Source organism: Musca domestica, unplaced genomic scaffold (assembly GCF_030504385.1).
Source record: "Musca domestica strain aabys unplaced genomic scaffold, Musca_domestica.polishedcontigs.V.1.1 15, whole genome shotgun sequence".
Classification (NCBI taxonomy): Eukaryota; Metazoa; Arthropoda; class Insecta; order Diptera; family Muscidae; genus Musca; species Musca domestica.
In genome coordinates this window covers 949,180-968,733 of record NW_026712207.1, presented here as the reverse complement: position 1 = coordinate 968,733, position 19,554 = coordinate 949,180, and the positions used below count along the sequence as shown (strand labels likewise).

The 19,554-nt window shown below is 31.9% G+C and overlaps 1 protein-coding gene across 2 annotated transcripts in view; it reads right to left on the bottom strand.

Moving 5' to 3' along the window:
* Positions 1–17,102, bottom strand: part of LOC101892534 (prostaglandin D2 receptor) — a 31,613-nt gene extending 14,511 nt beyond the window's left edge. For both annotated transcript variants that reach the window (XM_059119453.1, XM_059119454.1), the window contains exon 1: positions 16,748–17,102. In XM_059119453.1, the coding sequence (XP_058975436.1) occupies positions 16,748–17,040 (293 nt within the window). In that variant the 5' untranslated portion in view covers positions 17,041–17,102. The remainder of the gene's footprint in view (positions 1–16,747) is intronic.
* Between the last annotated feature and the right edge of the window lie 2,452 nt (positions 17,103–19,554).

The following is a 19,554-nucleotide window of genomic DNA, read 5'->3' as shown; positions in this document are numbered from 1 at the left end:
TTACCCAAGGATCAAACGTGGATTTAAAAGAAATATATGTTTTTTCCCAAGGATCAAACGTGGATTTAAAAGAAATATATGTTTTTTCCCAAGGATCAAACGTGGATTTTTTAAAAAATATTTTTTTCCCAAGGATCAAACGTGGATTTTTTAAAAAATATATTTTTACCCAAGGATCAAACGTGGATTTTTTAAAAAATATATTTTTACCCAAGGATCAAACGTGGATTTTTTAAAAAAATATTTTCCCCAAGGATCAAATGTGGATTTTTTAAAAAATATTTTTTCCCAAGGATCAAACGTGGATTTTTTAAAAAATATATTTTTACCCAAGGATCAAACGTGGATTTAAAAGAAATATATGTTTTTTCCCAAGGATCAAACGTGGATTTTTTAAAAAATATTTTTTTCCCAAGGATCAAACGTGGATTTTACAAAAAATATTTTTTCCCAAGGATCAAACGTGGATTTAAAAAAAAAATATGATATTTTTTCCCAAGGATCAAACGTGGATTCTAAAAAAAAAATATTTTTTCCCAAGGATCAAACGTAGATTTAAAAAAAAAATTATTTTTTCCTCAAGGATCAAACGTGGATTTTAAAAAAAATATATGTTATTTTTTTCCAAGGATCAAACGTGGATTTTTTAAAAAATATTTTTTCCTCAAGGATCAAACGTGGATTTAAAAAAAATATATGTTATTTTTTCCCAAGGATCAAACGTAGATTTAAAAAAAAAATATTTTTTCCTCAAGAATCAAACGTGGATTAAAAAAAATATATATTTTTTTTTTGGTTCATTGTATTATTATTATCAAACTTAGATTGAGTTCGCAGATGGGCAATAACGATTGACTTTTTCTGGTACCTCCCCCACAATAAAATAAGAAAATTATTTACCTAACTTCTTAAATTGTTTTAAAATATTTTTCAAGAATAATACTTTTTTTATAATTTATAAAAATAATTTTTAAATGCCAGCAGAATGGAACATTCCTAAAAATATTGTTTCAAGGACGAACAAGAAATTCTTGATTTTGTTTTTTGAAAATATATTTTACTGCGAAATATTGTCAAATTTTTATGTATTCAAATAGATTTCCAATTGAAATTCAAAAAATGTCTCTTGCACTAAAACATTCCCTGAAAGATCAAACCATAAATCTCTCCTGTTTTGTGATTTGGAATTTAATTCAATTAATAAACATGTTCCCCCACACCTCCTGGGGCTGCCTGGCAGAATGCAATAAAAAATATTTATTAACTGTTATATGACTGGCAAATGACTGACGCCTGCTGATGGTGATGATGATGAAATAGTCATATTGACTATTTTGCAATTTGCTTTTATATTTTTTGTATTTATATTCCGTATTGGCAGTTTGGAATATAAATTACATGATTTTTTTCAAATAGATTGTAATTAATGGAAAATTTAATGACAATTTGTTTTTTGTTGATGATTTTAGAAAATTAATTCGAGAAATGATCAATGGCCAAAAAAAAAAATGGGAATTTAAATTCGCAAACCGTTCTAGAGTTTGCCAAAGCAGTTAGGAAATACAAATACAATAATAATAAAAAGCAATTATTATTGTTGTTTTTTTTTTTTAAGTTTAATGATTGAAAACAATTTTCGGGGATTTTTTCAGCTTTGAAAATATTTGGAAAACCCCAACTGAATATATTATGCATGTTTACATGTGTTTGGAACACGTTGTAAAGTTATGTTTAATTATGCTAGGTAATTGTTATGTCAAGGTGGCATAGAATTGATATTTAAAAAATCCGCTAAATGCGTTAAAAATAGTCTTAAAAATAATAAATAAATTTTAAAATAATAATAAATAAAAATAATAGCATAATAAAAATCCACTTCTCATGACTATCAAAAGACTATCTATCTTTAAAAAATGTTTAAAATATATCCCTAAAAATCCTAAAAAAATCCTTCGGAAAATATTTCTTCAAAATCTTGAGAAAATATTCTTTAAAATTCTAAGTTAATTGGTCTGAAATTGCAAGGAATAATCTATTCACGATTCATGGTTCGAATGTCCTTCAGAAAATAATACTGGAAAATCCACAATTCATGGTCTAAAGGTCTTTCAAAATAAACATAAAAAACGATTCATGGCCGAAAGTCCTTCAGAAAATAAACCTTAAATAATAGGTTCTCCTTAAAAATCCGTGTTTGCTGGGCTGTAAGTCCTTTTGAAAAATATTTTTTAAAAATCTCATTTTGAAGGCCATCGAAAAATAATCATTTAAAATTCACTTTTTACGACTCTCAGGAAAAAAATCTGAAAAAAATTCTCAAATCTTTTGATGAACTGATAGTCTTTCAGTAAATAATAAGCCTCTAATGGTCTGAAAGTCCTTTAAACCAAAATCCATATTTGAAGGTCTGGAAATCTTTCAGAAAATATTCTTTCAAATCCACGTTTGATGTCAGAGTATCAAAATATTTATAAAAAAAACAATTGTGGGTCTGTTGGCCTGTCAGTAAATATTCCCTAAAAATCCATGTTGATGGTCTGACAGTTCTTCAGTAAATAATTCTTAAAAATCCCTGTTGATGTTCCTTCAGGAAATATTTTTTAAATATTCCTGTTTGATTATCTAAAAATGCTTGGAAATGGTTCTCAAAAATTCAGGTTTATAGGTCTTTTGTTTCTTTCAAAAACATTCCTTAAAAATCCATGATTCATGGTCTGAAAATCCTTCAAAAAATAATCCTTAAAAATTCACGTTTCATCGTCCGAAAATCTTTTCAAAAATATTTCCCAAAACCCCACGTTTGTAGGTCTTTTGTTTCTTTAAAATATTCCTTAAAAATTCATGATTCCTGGTTGGAAAGTCTTTCAGAAAATAACCCTTAAAAACCAACTTTTCATGGTTCGAAAGTCCTTTCAAAAATATTCTTTAAAAATCACAATCCATGGTTCGAAAGTCCTTCAGAAAATAATCGTTGAAAATCTACATTTGATAATCAGAAATCCTTTTCAAAAATATTCCTTAAAAAATCCACGTTTCATGTTCCGAAAGTCCTTCAGAAAATATTTCTTAAAAATCCATGCTTCATGCTCCGAATGTTCTTTCAAAAATATTCCTTAAAAACCCACGTCTCATCGTCGTTCCGAAAGTCCTTCAGAAAATAATCCTTGAAAATCCACGTTTGATAGCCAGATAGTCCTTTTAAAAATATTCATTAAAAATCCATGGTAGGAAAGCCTTTCAGAAAATAACTATTTAAAATCCACGTTTAGCAGTCAGAAAGTCCTTTCAGAAATATTCCTTAACAATCCACGTTTGGTAGACAGGAATCATTTCAAAACTATTTTAAAAAAATTCACGTTTTTTAGGTATTTTGTTCCTTTCAAAAATATTTTAAAAAAATACCATCTGAGGCTCTGTCGTTCCTAGAAAATATATATATAAATACGCTTGCTTGATCCCTTCAAAATTTATAAAAAAATATAAAATATAAAAATAAAAAATATAAAAATAAAAATATAAAATAAAAATTTAAAAATAAAATATAAAAATATAATATATAAAAATATAATATATAAAATATAAAAATATAAAAAATACAATCTGAAAATCCCAAAAAAAAATAAATAAATAAAATTCTCTTTTGTGGATCTTTTGGTTTTTATTTTTCAAAAATATTGTTCAAATATCATCTATGACTCTATTGATCCTTTCCAAAATATTTTTAAATGAGGCTCTGTTGGTTCTTTGGAATAAATATTTAAAAAACCAATTCTCTGGGCCTGTTTCCCCTTTTAAAAACATTTAAAACAATGTGTGTCCTTTAAGAAATATCTTTAAGAAATCCTCGTTTGTAGGTCCTTTCAAAATATATTGTTAAAAAATTCACATCTGAGGCTCTGTTTGTCCGTTAAAAGCCCGTCTTTGTAGGTCTGCTAATCTTTTCAAAAATAATCTTTAAACCTCCACTTTTAAAAATCTAGGATATTAAAAAATTCCAAAACGTGGATTTGCACGCCCCTCAGCAAAACCGACCGATACTTTTTAACTTGTTTTTTTTTTTTTCATAATTTTTGTTTCAGGATCCAAATGAGGTGAATTAAAAAAAAAATTAAAGCATCAACACAAAACGTGGATTCGAGGATTTCCGAAAATTTACGATTTAAAAAAAAATAATAATTATTTCAACAATGATCCAATAAACGGGGATCTTCGAAAATTTACGATTCTTAAAAAATTATTTTTTTTTTCAATGATCCACGAATATATTCAAAAAATTACGATTTTTAAAAAATGATTTTTTTTCAATTAGATTTTTATTAAAATTATTAAAAAATCTCAATTTTTACCAGTGTTTAAAAGTTCATCTGAATTATTTTTTTTTTCAATTCTGTGACCCTCTCAAAACGAAAATTCGTTTGAGGAGCGCAACGACAGTGACAATGGGACCTCATGGGTAATTGACTCATGACACAAAAGAAGTACCCAGCGATTTGTTTGTTTGCAATGTAAACCACAGCTACAACAACAAGTTCGTTACACATTTGATTGCCGCGATTAGTTTGAACTTGAAGTCGCTTATCTTCAGAGAGAAGATAAAAAAAATGCAAAAAAAAAAATAGAAATGACAAAATCCATTCGGCATTTGGGAATGTACCTTTGCAAGTGCAAAAGATAAGGTGCTTTGGAGTCTATAAATTCGAACGTGGATTCCAAGAATGCTATGCGGTTTAAGTTGTAAAGAAAAATTCCAATCCAAATTTAAAAAAAAACAATCATTTTGAAAATTGCAAGAATTTTAGAATTTTGTTTCCATTATTTTTATAAATTACAAAAATAATTTCCATTAAAAATAAGTTTTTGTCTCCTCCCCTTTGCAGATGCTCAGTGTAGGGTGTTTAAACGTCTGCCATTTATATTTGCCTTCCAGTCGATTCATCATCATCATCATGTGGGGTAGACTGTAATGTGATTCTTATCTTCGTCCGGTGCCTAGCCTATCTGTCTTCTATTCTTAGTGTAGTACGCAATCTTAATTGTTGTTGTTGCTGTGGCTTTTCTTAGGTGTTGTAATATCAAACATAAGGCTTTTCTTTGCAGTCGTTTTGCATTTGCAGGGAGCTACTATGTTAGTCATCGTATCGCTGCGTAGTTTTTAAATCTCTGCTAATATTTTTAATGGTCCACAAATAGATAATTGTGACTACTTGGTTGTAATCATGATTAATTGTGATTTCTTTTTTTTATAAAAATAATGGTGGTTGAGGGGATTTGAGGCAAGGTTGTTGTGGAGAAGGATTTTCAATTTAAAAAAATCGAACAAAAACATGTTAAAAAGTATCAGTCAATCCTTCTGATAGATGTTTACCCTCAGCCAATGTTCGTTTATAGGGCAGGTTTCCAGGGCGTGAATATTATCCTCTTCTCATCTGAACTCACTCTGATATAAATATTACAACGTGCCCAATTCGCTTCACCTTATATGAGGTATGTGATACTTTTTGGAAAATCTTGAAATATTTCAACATTTCAGCTAATACTTATAAACAACTAAAAAAGCAATAAGTTCGACCGGGCCGAACTTTGATTACCCTCCACCAAATGGAACGAATTTGGCAAAAAAATCCGTTAAAAATTCTTTTAAAATCTTAAAAATACCTAATGTAGCCGTTATATTAGAGTCTAAACGACGACTTGGACCTGCCTGGGCCACTTTTGTCATAAGCCATTACAATATTCAAATGCGATATTGAAAAACAATCGGTGAATAATGTAGCTAAAATCAACAAAGTACCGAATATCGGGAGGTACCTTTATTTGGGGGCTATACGAAGACGTGGACCTGCACAGACAATTTTCTGTCTTAGGTTGTAGTATCCGTTTCGAACTTCAAATACGAAATTTGAAGCAATTCCGATGAATAATGTCGCTAATATCAGCAAAATACCGAATATCGGGAGGTACCTTTATATGGGGGCTATACGAAGACGTGGACCTGCACAGACAATCTCCTGTCATAGGCTGTAGTATCCATTACGAACTTCAAATACCAAATTTGAAACAATTCCGGTGAATAATGTCGTTAATATCATCAAAATATTGAATATCGGGAGGTACCCTTATATGGAGGCTATAAAAAAACGTGGACCTCCATTGCCTATTTTTAATACCAAAAGTCCTGCAGACATAATATACATTTGAGTAAAATTTTATCAATCTACTTCATTTCGTTAGGAAGCTAGAGTGATTTCCACAGACGAACAGACGGATAGACGGACGGACATCGCTAAATCGACATAGAATTTTATGCTGATCAAGAATATATATACTTTGTGGGGTCTACAAAGTATATTTCGAGGCATTACAAACGGAATGACAAACTTAATATACCCTCCATGCAATGGTGGAGGGTATAAAAATATTGGGATGTGCGAAATTTGAAGAAAATCAGACATCTATGTTTTATTTTTTTTTTTGCCAATCAAATATTTATCCTTTGGGAGGTACCAGAATTAGTGAGTCGATAAAATCCATGTTCATAAAACGATTGCGATTTGTGAAATTTGAGGAGAATCGGATTCTTATTTCGCATTTAATGGGCCTTTTAGCTATTCAAAACGTTGATCCTCTGTGGGTGGAGTACCAAAAGGGTTGGGTCGATAACTACCATCTTCACACCAGATCTTGTGTTAGTGGATATATTAGAATGTGTAAAATTTGAGGAGAATGAAACATTTATTTCACTTCTTATGTGAGTTATAATTATTCAAAAATTGGATCCCTCCGTGGGGGAGGTACCAGAAGGAGTGGTCCCATATCTCCCATCTTCACCCCATATCTGGTGTTGGTTGAAACATTGAGATGTGCTGAGTTTTGAAATAACCGGATGTTCATTTCGTATTTTATGAGCGGTTTAGTTATTCAAAGTTTTTACCCCTTTATGAGGGAGGTACCGGAAGGAGTGGTCTGATATCTACCATCTTCACAACAGATATTTTGTTGAAAGAATTATTAGGATGTGTGAAGTTTAGAAGAGATCCAATACTTATTTCGAATTTTATGATGGTTTGGTTATTCAACATTTTTGACCCTTTTGTGGAGGAAGTACCAGAAGGAGTGGTCCGATATCTACTATCTTCACACCAGATCTTGTTTTAGTAGAAATATTGTGACGTGCCGAGTTTGAAAGAAATCGGTTAGTTATTTCGTATTTTATGGGAATTTTTGGCTATTCGAAATTTTGACCCCGTTGAGGCGGAGATAGCAGAAAAAGTGGACCGATATATACCAGCTTCACATCAGACCTTGTGGTGGTAGAAATATTGAGATGTATTGAGTTTTAAAGTGATCGGATCCTCATTTCGTATTTTATGAGTTTTTTTGTTATTCCAAATTTTAAACCCTTTGTGGGGGAGGTACTTGAAGGAGTGGACCGATATATACCATCTTCAAGCCAGATCTAGTTTTAGTAGAAATATTAAAATGCGCCGAGTTTGAAATTAATCGGATGTTTATTTCCTATTCTAGGGGCATTGTTGGTTATTTGAAATTTTGACCCTTTGTGGGGGAGGTACTTGATGGAGTGGGATGATATTGTCCTCTTTCGCACCTGACCTAGCACTGATAAAAATAATGGGGATTTACAAAGTTTGCACAAGAATGGGATGAGCCTTTCTGGTTTTGTGAGGAAAATTTCTTTCTATGAAAATTTTGACCTTATAGGGGGACGTAGGTACCAGGAGTGGACCGATATTGCCCATCTCCGAACTCGATCTATATTTGATAATAATTTTACGATGTACCAGGATTGGACCAAATCGGATACTATTTTCGAGAGTTATCGAGCTCACCAGCCAGTCAAACAGACAGATAGACGGACGGACATCGCTAGATCCACTCCAAAATTTCTGAAACAATTTTGATCCAAAGAGACCTAGGGTCTAAAATCCGGATTTTCGATGAGGCAGGTTTTGGCCGTATCATATGATATAATTCCCTTTCTAGCCAGATGGCAGAGGGTTTAAAAATCCTAACTCTTTTAAAAAGTATTAAATAAAAATTCTTAAAAAAATATTTTAAAAATATTTTTCAAATATTTAATTTTGTATTGCTGAAAAAACATTTTTTAAATATTCTGTTGGCAATTCTTTTTTTCAATTATTCCAATTTTTAGTTGGCTATTATATAAAATCCTTAAACACTGTTTTGAAAAAAAATGAAATAAAAATTCTTAAAAAAAACTTAAAAAATATTTTAAAAATATTTTTCAAATATTTGATTTTGTGTTGCTGAAAAAACATTTTTTAAAAATATTCTGTTGGCACTTCTTATTTTCAATTATTCCAATTTTCAGTTGGCTATTATATAAAAACCCTAAACACTGTTTTGAAAAAAAATGAAATAAAAATTCTTCAAAAAAATATTTTAAAAATATTTTTCAAATATTTGATTTTGTGTTGCTAAAAAAATATTTCTTCAAAATATTCTGCAGGCATTTGAATCTATTTTTTTTTTTTCAATAATCCAATTTTTACTTGGCTATTATTTAAATCCCTAATTTAGAAATAGTTATTTATAGTTTATTTAAATTATTTCCTAGTTCCAATTATGGCCAATTTCGTTTGATTTATTATTAGTTTTCAAAAAGCCAAAAAAAAAAAAAAACGATTGCAAATATTTGGCACAAAAGAAATTCGTAATAAAAAAGAAACACCTCATCAGAACAATGATTGACTGACTGCCATCGCCGCCGACACCACTCCGAACATCACGCCCCAAAACCACCCACCAGGGAATGCCGCCATAAATGTCTTACCCACAACCCCACCAAAAAATATATTTCAATTCAAAATACGCAATAATGGCTACTTAGAATAAAAATTTAATATTTGGTATTTTGTTGTTATTTTTATTGCTATTGTTCTTATTGCTGTTGTTGTTGTCGTTTGCTTGATTCCTTAACTGTTTAACAATGTGTTTTCGTATAAATTTAGTTTACACATGATTTGAATAATTCACACTATGTGTTTCGATTCAATACCATTTTAGTATTCCGTTAAACAAACATTATTATTATTATTTTTGTTAGTCAACAAAATCTGAGAAGGGGAAGAGGGATATATTTTACAAAAAAAAAAAAAAACAAAACCGAAGTAAACAAATGCGAAATGGCGTGGCAAATGCGATTGATATTTCCACGGAAATACTAAAATTTCCATCATCACAGCTAAGTGTGAAAAACTAATAATTTTTTTTTAGTGATTTTGAAAACATTTTGGAAAAACCTAATTTCAAATCGTCTATGTCAAATATTGAAATGTTTTCTTTTTGCTCCACATTAGTTCTTGTATTGATCAATTTTTAATGGGCCTCTGAGGAGCCATAAAGTTGAGATATTAATGAGGCTGTCAGCGCATGACTGTGGACAGTGACAGTCGTTATTAATTAACAGCGAATTGGGATTTATGTGAAATAAATATTTAAATCGAAATGGACAGAAGTAAATCAATTATTTTTACATGGCTTATATTGGGATGGATCGGAATGTCGGCGAACATAAATACAATGGGGATTTTTTAAATCATATTTAAAAATATATAGTTCTTTAATAATAAATAGTTCTTTATATATTCTTGATTTTTTTAAATATTTTTTTAAAATTTTTAGAAAATTTTGAAAAATATTTTTTAAAAAATTTTAGATATATTTTTTACAAATATTTTAGAATTATTTTTCAAAAATATTTTAGGATTATTTTTAAAAAAAAAATTGACAATTATTTTTAAAATTTAAACTTTTTAAGGAATATGTTTTCATAGGAGCCAACAACGTAAAATTTTTGAATAACTTCACCCGTAGGCTACAGTGGTTATACAGGGTAAGATGAAACAAGTTAAAAAGCAGTAATTTCGGCCGGGCCGAACTTTGAATACCCTCCACCATTTGGAACGAATTTGAAATTTTTCAAAAAACAAAATCCTTAACCAATACTTTTAAAATTTTAAATATTGGGGTCTATACGACGTGGACCTACATAGGCATTGTTTGTCATAAGGCATTACCATATTCAAATTTGAAGCAATTCCGGTGGATAATGTCGCCAAAATCATCAAAATATCGTATCTAGGTAGGTACCGTTATATCGGAGTTGTGCGAAGACCTGGACCAGCATAGATAATTTTTGTCACAGGCTGTAGCATCCATAACGAACTTCAAATACGACACCTCTAAACTTAACTCGTCAAAATACCGAATATAGGGAGGTACTGATATATGGGGCCTATACGAAGACCTGGACCTGCCCAGATAATTTTCTGGCACAGGCTGTAGTACCCATTACGAACTTCAAATACCAAATTTTAAACTATTCCGTTGAATAATGTCGCTAAAATCCTCAAAATATCGAATATCGGGAGGTACCGTTATATGGGCGCTATATGAAAACGTGGGCCTGTCCAGATAATTTTCTGTCACAGGCTGTAGTACCCATTACGAACTGCAAATATCAAATTTTAAACAATTCCGTTGAATAATGTCGCTAAAATCGTCAAAATTCCGAATATAGGGAGGTACCGCTATATGGGGCTGTACGGGGACCTGCACAGATAATTTCCTGATTTTAGCTGTAGTATCCATTTCGAACTTCAAATAACAAATTTGAAACAATTCTGGCGAATAATGTCGCTAAAATCATCAAAATACTGAATATCGGGAGGTACCGTTATATGGGGGCTATATGAAAACGTGGACCTATATGGCCCATTTACGAATCTAACTTGCCTACTGCAAAAATAAACATGTGTATCTATCTCAATTCGTTCGAAAGATAGAGTGATTACAACAGACAGACGGACAGACAGATAGACGGATAGATAGACAGACAGACAGACGTACATCGCTAAATCGACTTAGCTGATTACGAATACGCTGATCAAGAATATATATACTTTATTGGGTCTGACATGAATATTTCGAGGAGTTACAAACGGAATGACAAAGTTAATATACCCTCCATAGTATGGTGGAGGGATCATCAATTTTTGTGCAAACTTTGCAAATTCTTTTATTTTTATTAATTCTAGGTCGGCTGCGAAAATGGACATGGACCTTTTAGTACCTCCCTCACAAGGTGTCAACATTTCGAATAGCCAAAAATGCTCATATAATAGGAAATAAGGAAAAATAGGAGATAAGCATCGGATTACTTTCAAACTTGGCACATTGCAATATTTCTACCAACACAAGATGGTATATATCGGTCCACTCCTTCTGATACCTCCCACACAAAGGGGTCAACATTTTTAGAACATCCAAAATACTTATTTAACGCGGAATAAGTATCCGATCGGCATATTCCAATATTCTATGAACACAAGATCTGGTATGAAGGTGGAATATATCAGCCCACTTCTTCTGATACCTCCCTCACGAGGGATTCAAAATTTTGAAACACCAAAACGACCATAAAAGGCAAAATGAGCGTCCGAATATCTTTAAACTAGGCATATCCCAATATTTCAGTCAACACAAGACCTGATGTGATTATGGAATATATCGGTCCACTTTTTTTTTTAATAATTGTAGCTCTCATAAAGTGTGAAATAAATATCCGATTAATTCGAAACTTGACACATTTCAATATTTCAACAAAATCAAGATCTGTTGTGAAGATAGTAGATATTGGCCCACTCCTTCTGGTACCTCCCCCACAAGGAGCTCAAAATTTTGAAACATTTTGATCATAAAATGCCAAATGAGCATACGATTACCTTCAAACTCGGCACATCTCAATATTTATATCAATAGAAGATCTGGTGTGAAGGTGGGATATATCGGTCCTCTCCTTCTGGTACCTCCCCCACAAGGGGTTCAAAATTTTGAAACACCAAAACTCTCATAAAATGCAAAATGAGTATCCGATTACCTTCAAACTCAACATATCCCAAATATTTCTATCAACACAAGATCTTAAGTGAAGATAGGATATTTCAGTCCATTGCTTCTGGTACCTCCCCCACAAAGGTCCAAAAATTTTGAATAATTTTAACTCTCATAAATTTCGGATTAAACATCCGATTCTCTTCAAAGTCGGCATATCTCAATATTTCAGCCAACACAAGATCTGATGCGAATATGAAATATATCAGTCCACTTCATCTGGTACCTCCCCCACAAAAGTCCAACAATTTTGTATAAATATAACTCTCATAAATTTTGGATTAAACATCCGATTCTCTTTAAATCTCAAATATTGCAATATTTATACCAACACAAGATCTGCTGTAAAGATGGGATATATCGGCCCACTCCTTCTGGTACCTCCCCCACAAAGGCGTAAAATTTTTGAAAAACCTAAACGCTCATAAAATGCGATATGAGCATTCGATTAATTTTAAACTCGGCACATCTTAATATCTCTACAAAAGGAAGTTCTGATGTGAATATGAAATATATTGTCTTATACCTTCTGGTACCTCCCCCTTAAAAAAAGTCAAAATTTTGGAAAACTAAAACGCTCTTAAAATGTAGAAAAAATATCCGGCTCTTCTCAAACCTTACACATGCTAATATTTTTATTAACACAAGATCTGGTTTAAAAATTATAGGTATCGGTCCACCTCTTCTGGTACCTCACCCAAAAATGGTCACAATTTTAGATTCTTCACATCTGTCTATAATTTTACACCTGTCGGCAAGTTATAATTTTCTATGATTTTTAAAAATATTTTTTTTTATTTGGAAATATTTTGATATGAAATATTACCACCCTAATACACATTATTGAAGCTCTGTGCTGCTGCTGTGATAATAAGAAATTAAATATGGACTGTAAATTGCACTAACAAGTGCCTACCTCAAAGAATATTAAACTTGTTATAATGTTACAATTTTGAAAAACATTGTAACCGGTTTTTCGGTTTTCAATGTTTTCCGAATCTTTGAGGCAAAAATATTTTGATAGTTATTACAATTCAAAAAAAAAAAAAAATAAATAAAATAAAATAAAATAAATAACTAAAAATTACATTTTAAACCCCCTGCAAGAACCGATTCTAAATGTTTGTTTTTTCCTCAACCCGATTTAAAATTGTAACAACATTAACAGCTGTTGCTGAACAACAATTACCATGGAGTCAACAAACTCCTCTTTAATTTTCGTAACATTCAATAACAAAAATCGCCTTGAACTCTATTGGACACTTTAGTTTGTTCAACTCTGCCTGAGGCAACATTTTTTTACAAGACTTAAAACAGCAAAAAAAAAACTGAACAACTAGCAATTTTAACTAGTCAAAATAATGCGGGACAGACAGAACATGCCATAGACTACGACTAGGCTAATATGTAACTCGTTTTAATGGCCATTTTCCAATTCTGTGAGAAAACTTTGTTGCCGTGGCTTTTAGATGAATGGCCAGGCCTAAGTAAACATGAATTATAATTAGGAATTTTCAATATTTCGATGAAAATCAAGTTGAAAAAAACAAATACTTTTAGAATGTTTGATGGCAATAAAAAAATAATTAAAAATAATATTTGCAGAAAAATCTCTTTCGAGCAATAAAAAAGTGATTGTTCGGAATATTTGAAAATATTATTGGAAATTGCGCAGTTGGAAATGCAGAGAATGAAAATGATGTTAAAATAGAATTATATGACAAGAATTTTAGAGTGGTTTTGAAAAAAAACAAAAAATTCTTTATTGGTCGGATGGTCCTTGGAAAAAATTCTTTAAAAATCCACGTTAATTGGTCGGATGGTCCTTGGAAAAAATTCTTTAAAAAATCCACGTTAATTGGTCGGATGGTCCTTGGAAAAATTCTTTTAAAAATCCACGTTTATGGGTCAATTGGTCCTTGGAAAAATTCTTTTAAAAATCCACGTTTATGGGTCAATTGGTCATTGGAAAAATTCTTTTAAAAATCCACGTTAATTGGTCGGATGGTCCTTGGAAAAAATTCTTTAAAAAATCCACGTTAATTGGTCGGATGGTCCTTGGAAAAAATTCTTTTAAAAATCCACGTTTATGGGTCAATTGGTCCTTGGAAAAATTCTTTTAAAAATCCACGTTTATGGGTCAATTGGTCTTTGGAAAAAAATTCATTAAAAAATCCACGTTTATGGGTCCATTGGTCCTTGGAAAAAATTCTTAAAAAAAATCCACGCTTATTGGACTATTGGTCCTTGGAAAAAAATCTTAAAAAAATCCACGTTTATGGGTCCATTGGTCCTTGGAAAAAATTCTTAAAAAATCCACGTTTATGGGTCCATTGGTCCTTGGAAAAAATTCTTAAAAAATCCACGTTTATTGGACTATTGGTCCTTGGAAAAAATTTAAAAAAAAACTCATTTAGTGGTCGGATGGTCCCTGGAAAAAAATTCTTTGAAAAAATCCACGTTTATTGGTCGGATGGTCCTTGAAAAAAATTCTTTAAAAAATCCACGTTTATGGGTCCACTGGTCCTTGGAAAAAATTCTTTAAAAAATCCACGTTTATGGGTCCATTGGTCTTTGGAAAAAAATTCATTAAAAAATCCACGTTTATGGGTCCATTGGTCCTTGGAAAAAATTCTTAAAAAAAATCCACGCTTATTGGACTATTGGTCCTTGGAAAAAAATCTTAAAAAAATCCACGTTTATGGGTCCATTGGTCCTTGGAAAAAATTCTTAAAAAATCCACGTTTATGGGTCCATTGGTCCTTGGAAAAAATTCTTAAAAAATCCACGTTTATTGGACTATTGGTCCTTGGAAAAAATTTAAAAAAAAACTCATTTAGTGGTCGGATGGTCCCTGGAAAAAAATTCTTTGAAAAAATCCACGTTTATTGGTCGGATGGTCCTTGAAAAAAATTCTTTAAAAAATCCACGTTTATGGGTCCACTGGTCCTTGGAAAAAATTCTTTAAAAAATCCACGTTTATGGGTCCATTGGTCTTTGGAAAAAAATTCATTAAAAAATCCACGTTTATGGGTCCATTGGTCCTTGGAAAAAATTCTTAAAAAAAATCCACGCTTATTGGACTATTGGTCCTTGGAAAAAAATCTTAAAAAAATCCACGTTTATGGGTCCATTGGTCCTTGGAAAAAAATACTTCAACATCATAATTTAAGGTGCCTCGTCATTTTATATCCAACCATGTTTTTCACCGTTTGTTTTCGACAGATATTCTCCCAAATATTTAATTTATACACAAACATACAAGTTTTATACGAGATAAGATATTTTAACTAAGATAATGCCAAATAGGCGCAGCTAGAATAGATATAAAAGTGCGTGCCAACCGGAGTAGGTAAACAAAACCAATGAATTTGGTAATAATTTCGGAGATAACATTTAACCTACATAAAAGAGAATTGGCACTTGGAGACAGATTAGGAGGTTACTTTGGATTTAAAGATTTTTTCGGTCGGTTTTCAAAGACCAAGGACCATCCGACCAATAAGCGTGGATTTTTTAAAAATTTTTATCCAAGGACCCATAAACGTGGTTTTTTTTAAGATTTTTTTTTCCAAGGGCCAAACGTCCAAAAAGTGGATTTTTTAAGATTTTTTCCCAAAGGCCAAACGTCCAAAAAACCGATTTTTTAAGAATTTTTTCCAAGGGCCAAACGTTCAAAAGGCGGATTTTTTAAGAATTTTTTCCAAGGGCCAAATGTCAAAAAAACAGATTTTTTAAGATTTTTTTTCCAAGGGCCCAAACGTCCAAAAAACCGATCTGTTAAGAATTTTTTCCATGGGCCAAACGTCCAAAAAACGGATTTTTTAAGATTTTTTTCCAAGGCCCAAACGTCTAAAAAACGGATTCTTTAAGAATTTTTTTCAAGTACCAATGGACCCATAAACGTGGATTTTTTAAAGAATTTTTTCCAAGGACCAATGGACCAATAAACGTGGATTTTTTAAAGAATTTTTTCCAAGGACCAATGGACCAATAAACGTGGATTTTTTAAAGAATTTTTTCCAAGGACCAATGGACCAATAAACGTGGATTTTTTAAAGAATTTTTTCCAAAGACCAATGGACCCTTAAACGTGGATTTTTTAAAGAATTTTTTCCAAAGACCAATGGACCCTTAAACGTGGATTTTTTAAAGAATTTTTTCCAAGTACCAATGGACCCATAAACGTGGATTTTTTAAAGATTTTTTTCCAAGTACCAATGGACCCATAAACGTGGATTTTTTAAAGAATTTTTTCCAAGTACCAATGGACCAATAAACGTGGATTTTTTAAAGAATTTTTTCCAAAGACCAATGGACCCTTAAACGTGGATTTTTTAAAGAATTTTTTCCAAAGACCAATGGACCCTTAAACGTGGATTTTTTAAAGAATTTTTTCCAAGGACTATCCGACCAATAAACGTGGATTTTTTAAAGAATTTTTTCCAGGGACCAATGGACCCATAAACGTGGATTTTTTTAAGAATATTCTCCAAGGACTATCCGACCAATAAACGTGGACCCCTAAACTTGGATTTTTTAAAGAATTTTTTCCAGGGACCAACGGACCCCTAAACTTGGATTTTTTAAAGAATTTTTTCCAGGGACCAATGGACCCATAAACGTGGATTTTTTAAAGAATTTCTTCCTGGGACCAATTGTTGGACAACAAAAATATTTTCGAAAAATCGAGAAATTGATACTTTTTATTATCTCAGAATTGATTTTCAATCTTTTACAATCCTAAACCTCTTATTTTTTATTTTTTTCTTCCTCCCTTTTGATTTTCATTTTCTAAACACCATTAACTCACCTTAGCATGAACGTGTATTTGCTGTGTTTGGTGGCTTTTTTGCGCGCCAAAATGACCAAAGCCAAAAGATTGCCGATGACACCGAAAATAATGACAGCAGCACTCCACAGGAGGCGACGTCTATTTTGATACAGCGGCAGTTGTTGTGATATCGGTACTGCTGGGCTTTGAGATTCTGTGGCATCCGGATAGGATGCCGTTGTGCCATTATCCTGATCGGCAGGATTAAAGCTATAGCAAAGTTGCAGCAGCACCACAAGGTAGAGGGAATGTAAAATGCATTTTCGTGACATTTTCGAGTCGTTTTTTATCGAAGGGAAGTTGCGGTTTTTTTTAAATCCAAAACAATTTTCAAAAAACTTCAATTTTTTTCAAAATTTTAATTTTTTTTCTAATATTTTTTTATTTAAATATTTTTTTCCTTTTTTCACTTTTTTCTAAATTTGTTTCGTTGAATTGAAAAACAGATTGTAATTATTTTTTTCTTTTCAAAATTTCACCAAACCGGTGCAATTTGTTTTAAAAATGTTTTCAATACATTTTTCAAAACGCGTTTTCTGTTCCAAAAACTATTTGAAGAATTTTTCGTAACGTCTTTAAAAAACAATTCAATTTGTGTTGTTTGTTTGATTTGCGAAAACAAAAAATACCGGCCTACTCTCACTTGTTGTTGGGCACACGTTGTGTTCAAGAAGACAGACAGGCGAGAAAATTGCGAGTCCAACCAATCGTTTGCGAGTCTTTTGAAAAACTGTGCGATTCCAGTGCGTTGTCGACGATAGACTTTAATCGTTACAGTGCCAAGATACGTGCGTCAGCTGGAGCAGCGGACCACTACCGGGCCGCAAACATTGTGAATTGCTCTCTGCTGGTTGTTTGGCGCGAGGGGATCTGCTGCAGTTTACTTCGCTCCTTTGTTTCCCCCCAGCAGTAGCAGCAGCGACATCATTATGCCTCCTCGGCTGGGATGTTCGTGTGTGTTTTATCGTTGCTGCTGCTGCTGCTGCTGTTGGATTGTTATGTTTGTGTTTACTTACCTCTTTACGAAGTGTTTTCGTCGTTTTTCCCAAACGAAGATATTAACCGATATCAAAAGAGTTAATGGTGTTGTTATTGTTGTTGTTGGTATTGGGGATTTGTTTTGTGGTTATGTTGTGGCGGTAATGGTGTGCGTACATACATACAAAAAATCCTACATATTTGTGTGTATTTTATGGCATTTGTCCATTTGTAAAGGAAATAAAAAACACCATTGGATTTTTGGGAGATTTCTGGACAACAAATTTGGAAGCAATTTTTAAAAAATATTTTTTTGGGAATTTAAAATTTTACGATGCTAGTTAAAATTTTGTTATTTTAAAATTATTTTTTTGAAACAAAATTTGGTCGGAAAATATTTTATATCAAAAATTGGTCGATTTTTTTTAATAAATAATTTGGTCGAAATTTGTTGAGTCTTGGTATTATTTTTCTCATATTTTATTATTTTATATTATTATATTAGGAATATTTTTGGGGAAACTGGTCGAAATTTTCATAAAAAATTGGTCGATTTTTATACACAAAATTTGGTCGAATTTATAATCGGGGGATGGTCGAATTTATAATTGTGGGGAAATATGTGGAAACATAACTTGATCGAAAATATTAATTAATTTTTTTAATATTTGAGGATTCCTGTTTTTATATCCTCCACCATTTTATGGAGGGTATATTAACTTTGTCATTCCGTTTGTAACTCATCGAAATAATGATCTTAGACCCAACAAAGTATATATATTCTTGATCAGCGTAAAATTCTAAGGCGATTTAGCCATGTCCATCCGTCTGTCTGTGTGTTGTAATCATCCTATCTTTCGAACGAATTGAGATAGAAGGCTAAAATATTGCACACATGTTTATTTTTTCAGTAGGTAGGTTAAGTTCGTAAATAATTTTTTCCAAGTACCAATGGACCCATAAACGTGGATTTTTTAAAGAATTTTTTCCAAGTACCAATGGTCCTATAAACGTGAAATTTTTTGAAGAATTTTTTCCAGGGACCAATGGACTTATAAACGTGGATTTTTAAAGAATTTTTTTCCAAGCGTAAAACACTAAGTCAATTTAGCGATGTCCGTCCGCCGTCTGTCTGTTGTAATCACGCTATCTTTCGAACGAATTGAGATAGTAGGCTAAAATTTTGCACAAATGTCTATTTTGGCAGTAGGCAGGTTAAGTTCGTAAATGGGTCATGTAGGTCCACGTTTTCATATAGCCCCCATACAACGGTACCTCCCAATATTCGATATTTTGATGATTTTAGCGTCATTATTCACCAGAATTGTTTCAAATTTGGTGTTTGAAGTTCGAAATGGATACTGCAGCCTGTGACAGAAAATTATCTGTGCCCCCATATAACGATACCTCCCAATATTCGGTATTTTGATGATTTTAGCGACATTATTCACCGGAACTGTTTCAAATTTGGCATTTGAAGTTCGAACAAAGTTCGTTTATTTCAAGTTTCGAATTTGAATATGGTAATGGCTTGTGACAAACAATGCCTATAATATAACGGCTATATTCGGTATTTTTAAAATGTTATATTTTTCGAAAATTTCCTAATTCGTTCCAAATGGTGGAGGGTATTCAATGTTCGGCCCGGCCGAATTTACTGCTTTTTTACTAGTTTTATTTATTTTCTTATTTTAGGAATATACAGGGTGAGATGAAAAAACTGCAACCAAATTCAGACTGGTGTCATTACTAAGCCACACGTCCGACAGCTGTTAAAATTATTCCAGTGACAGCTTATTATATTGTTT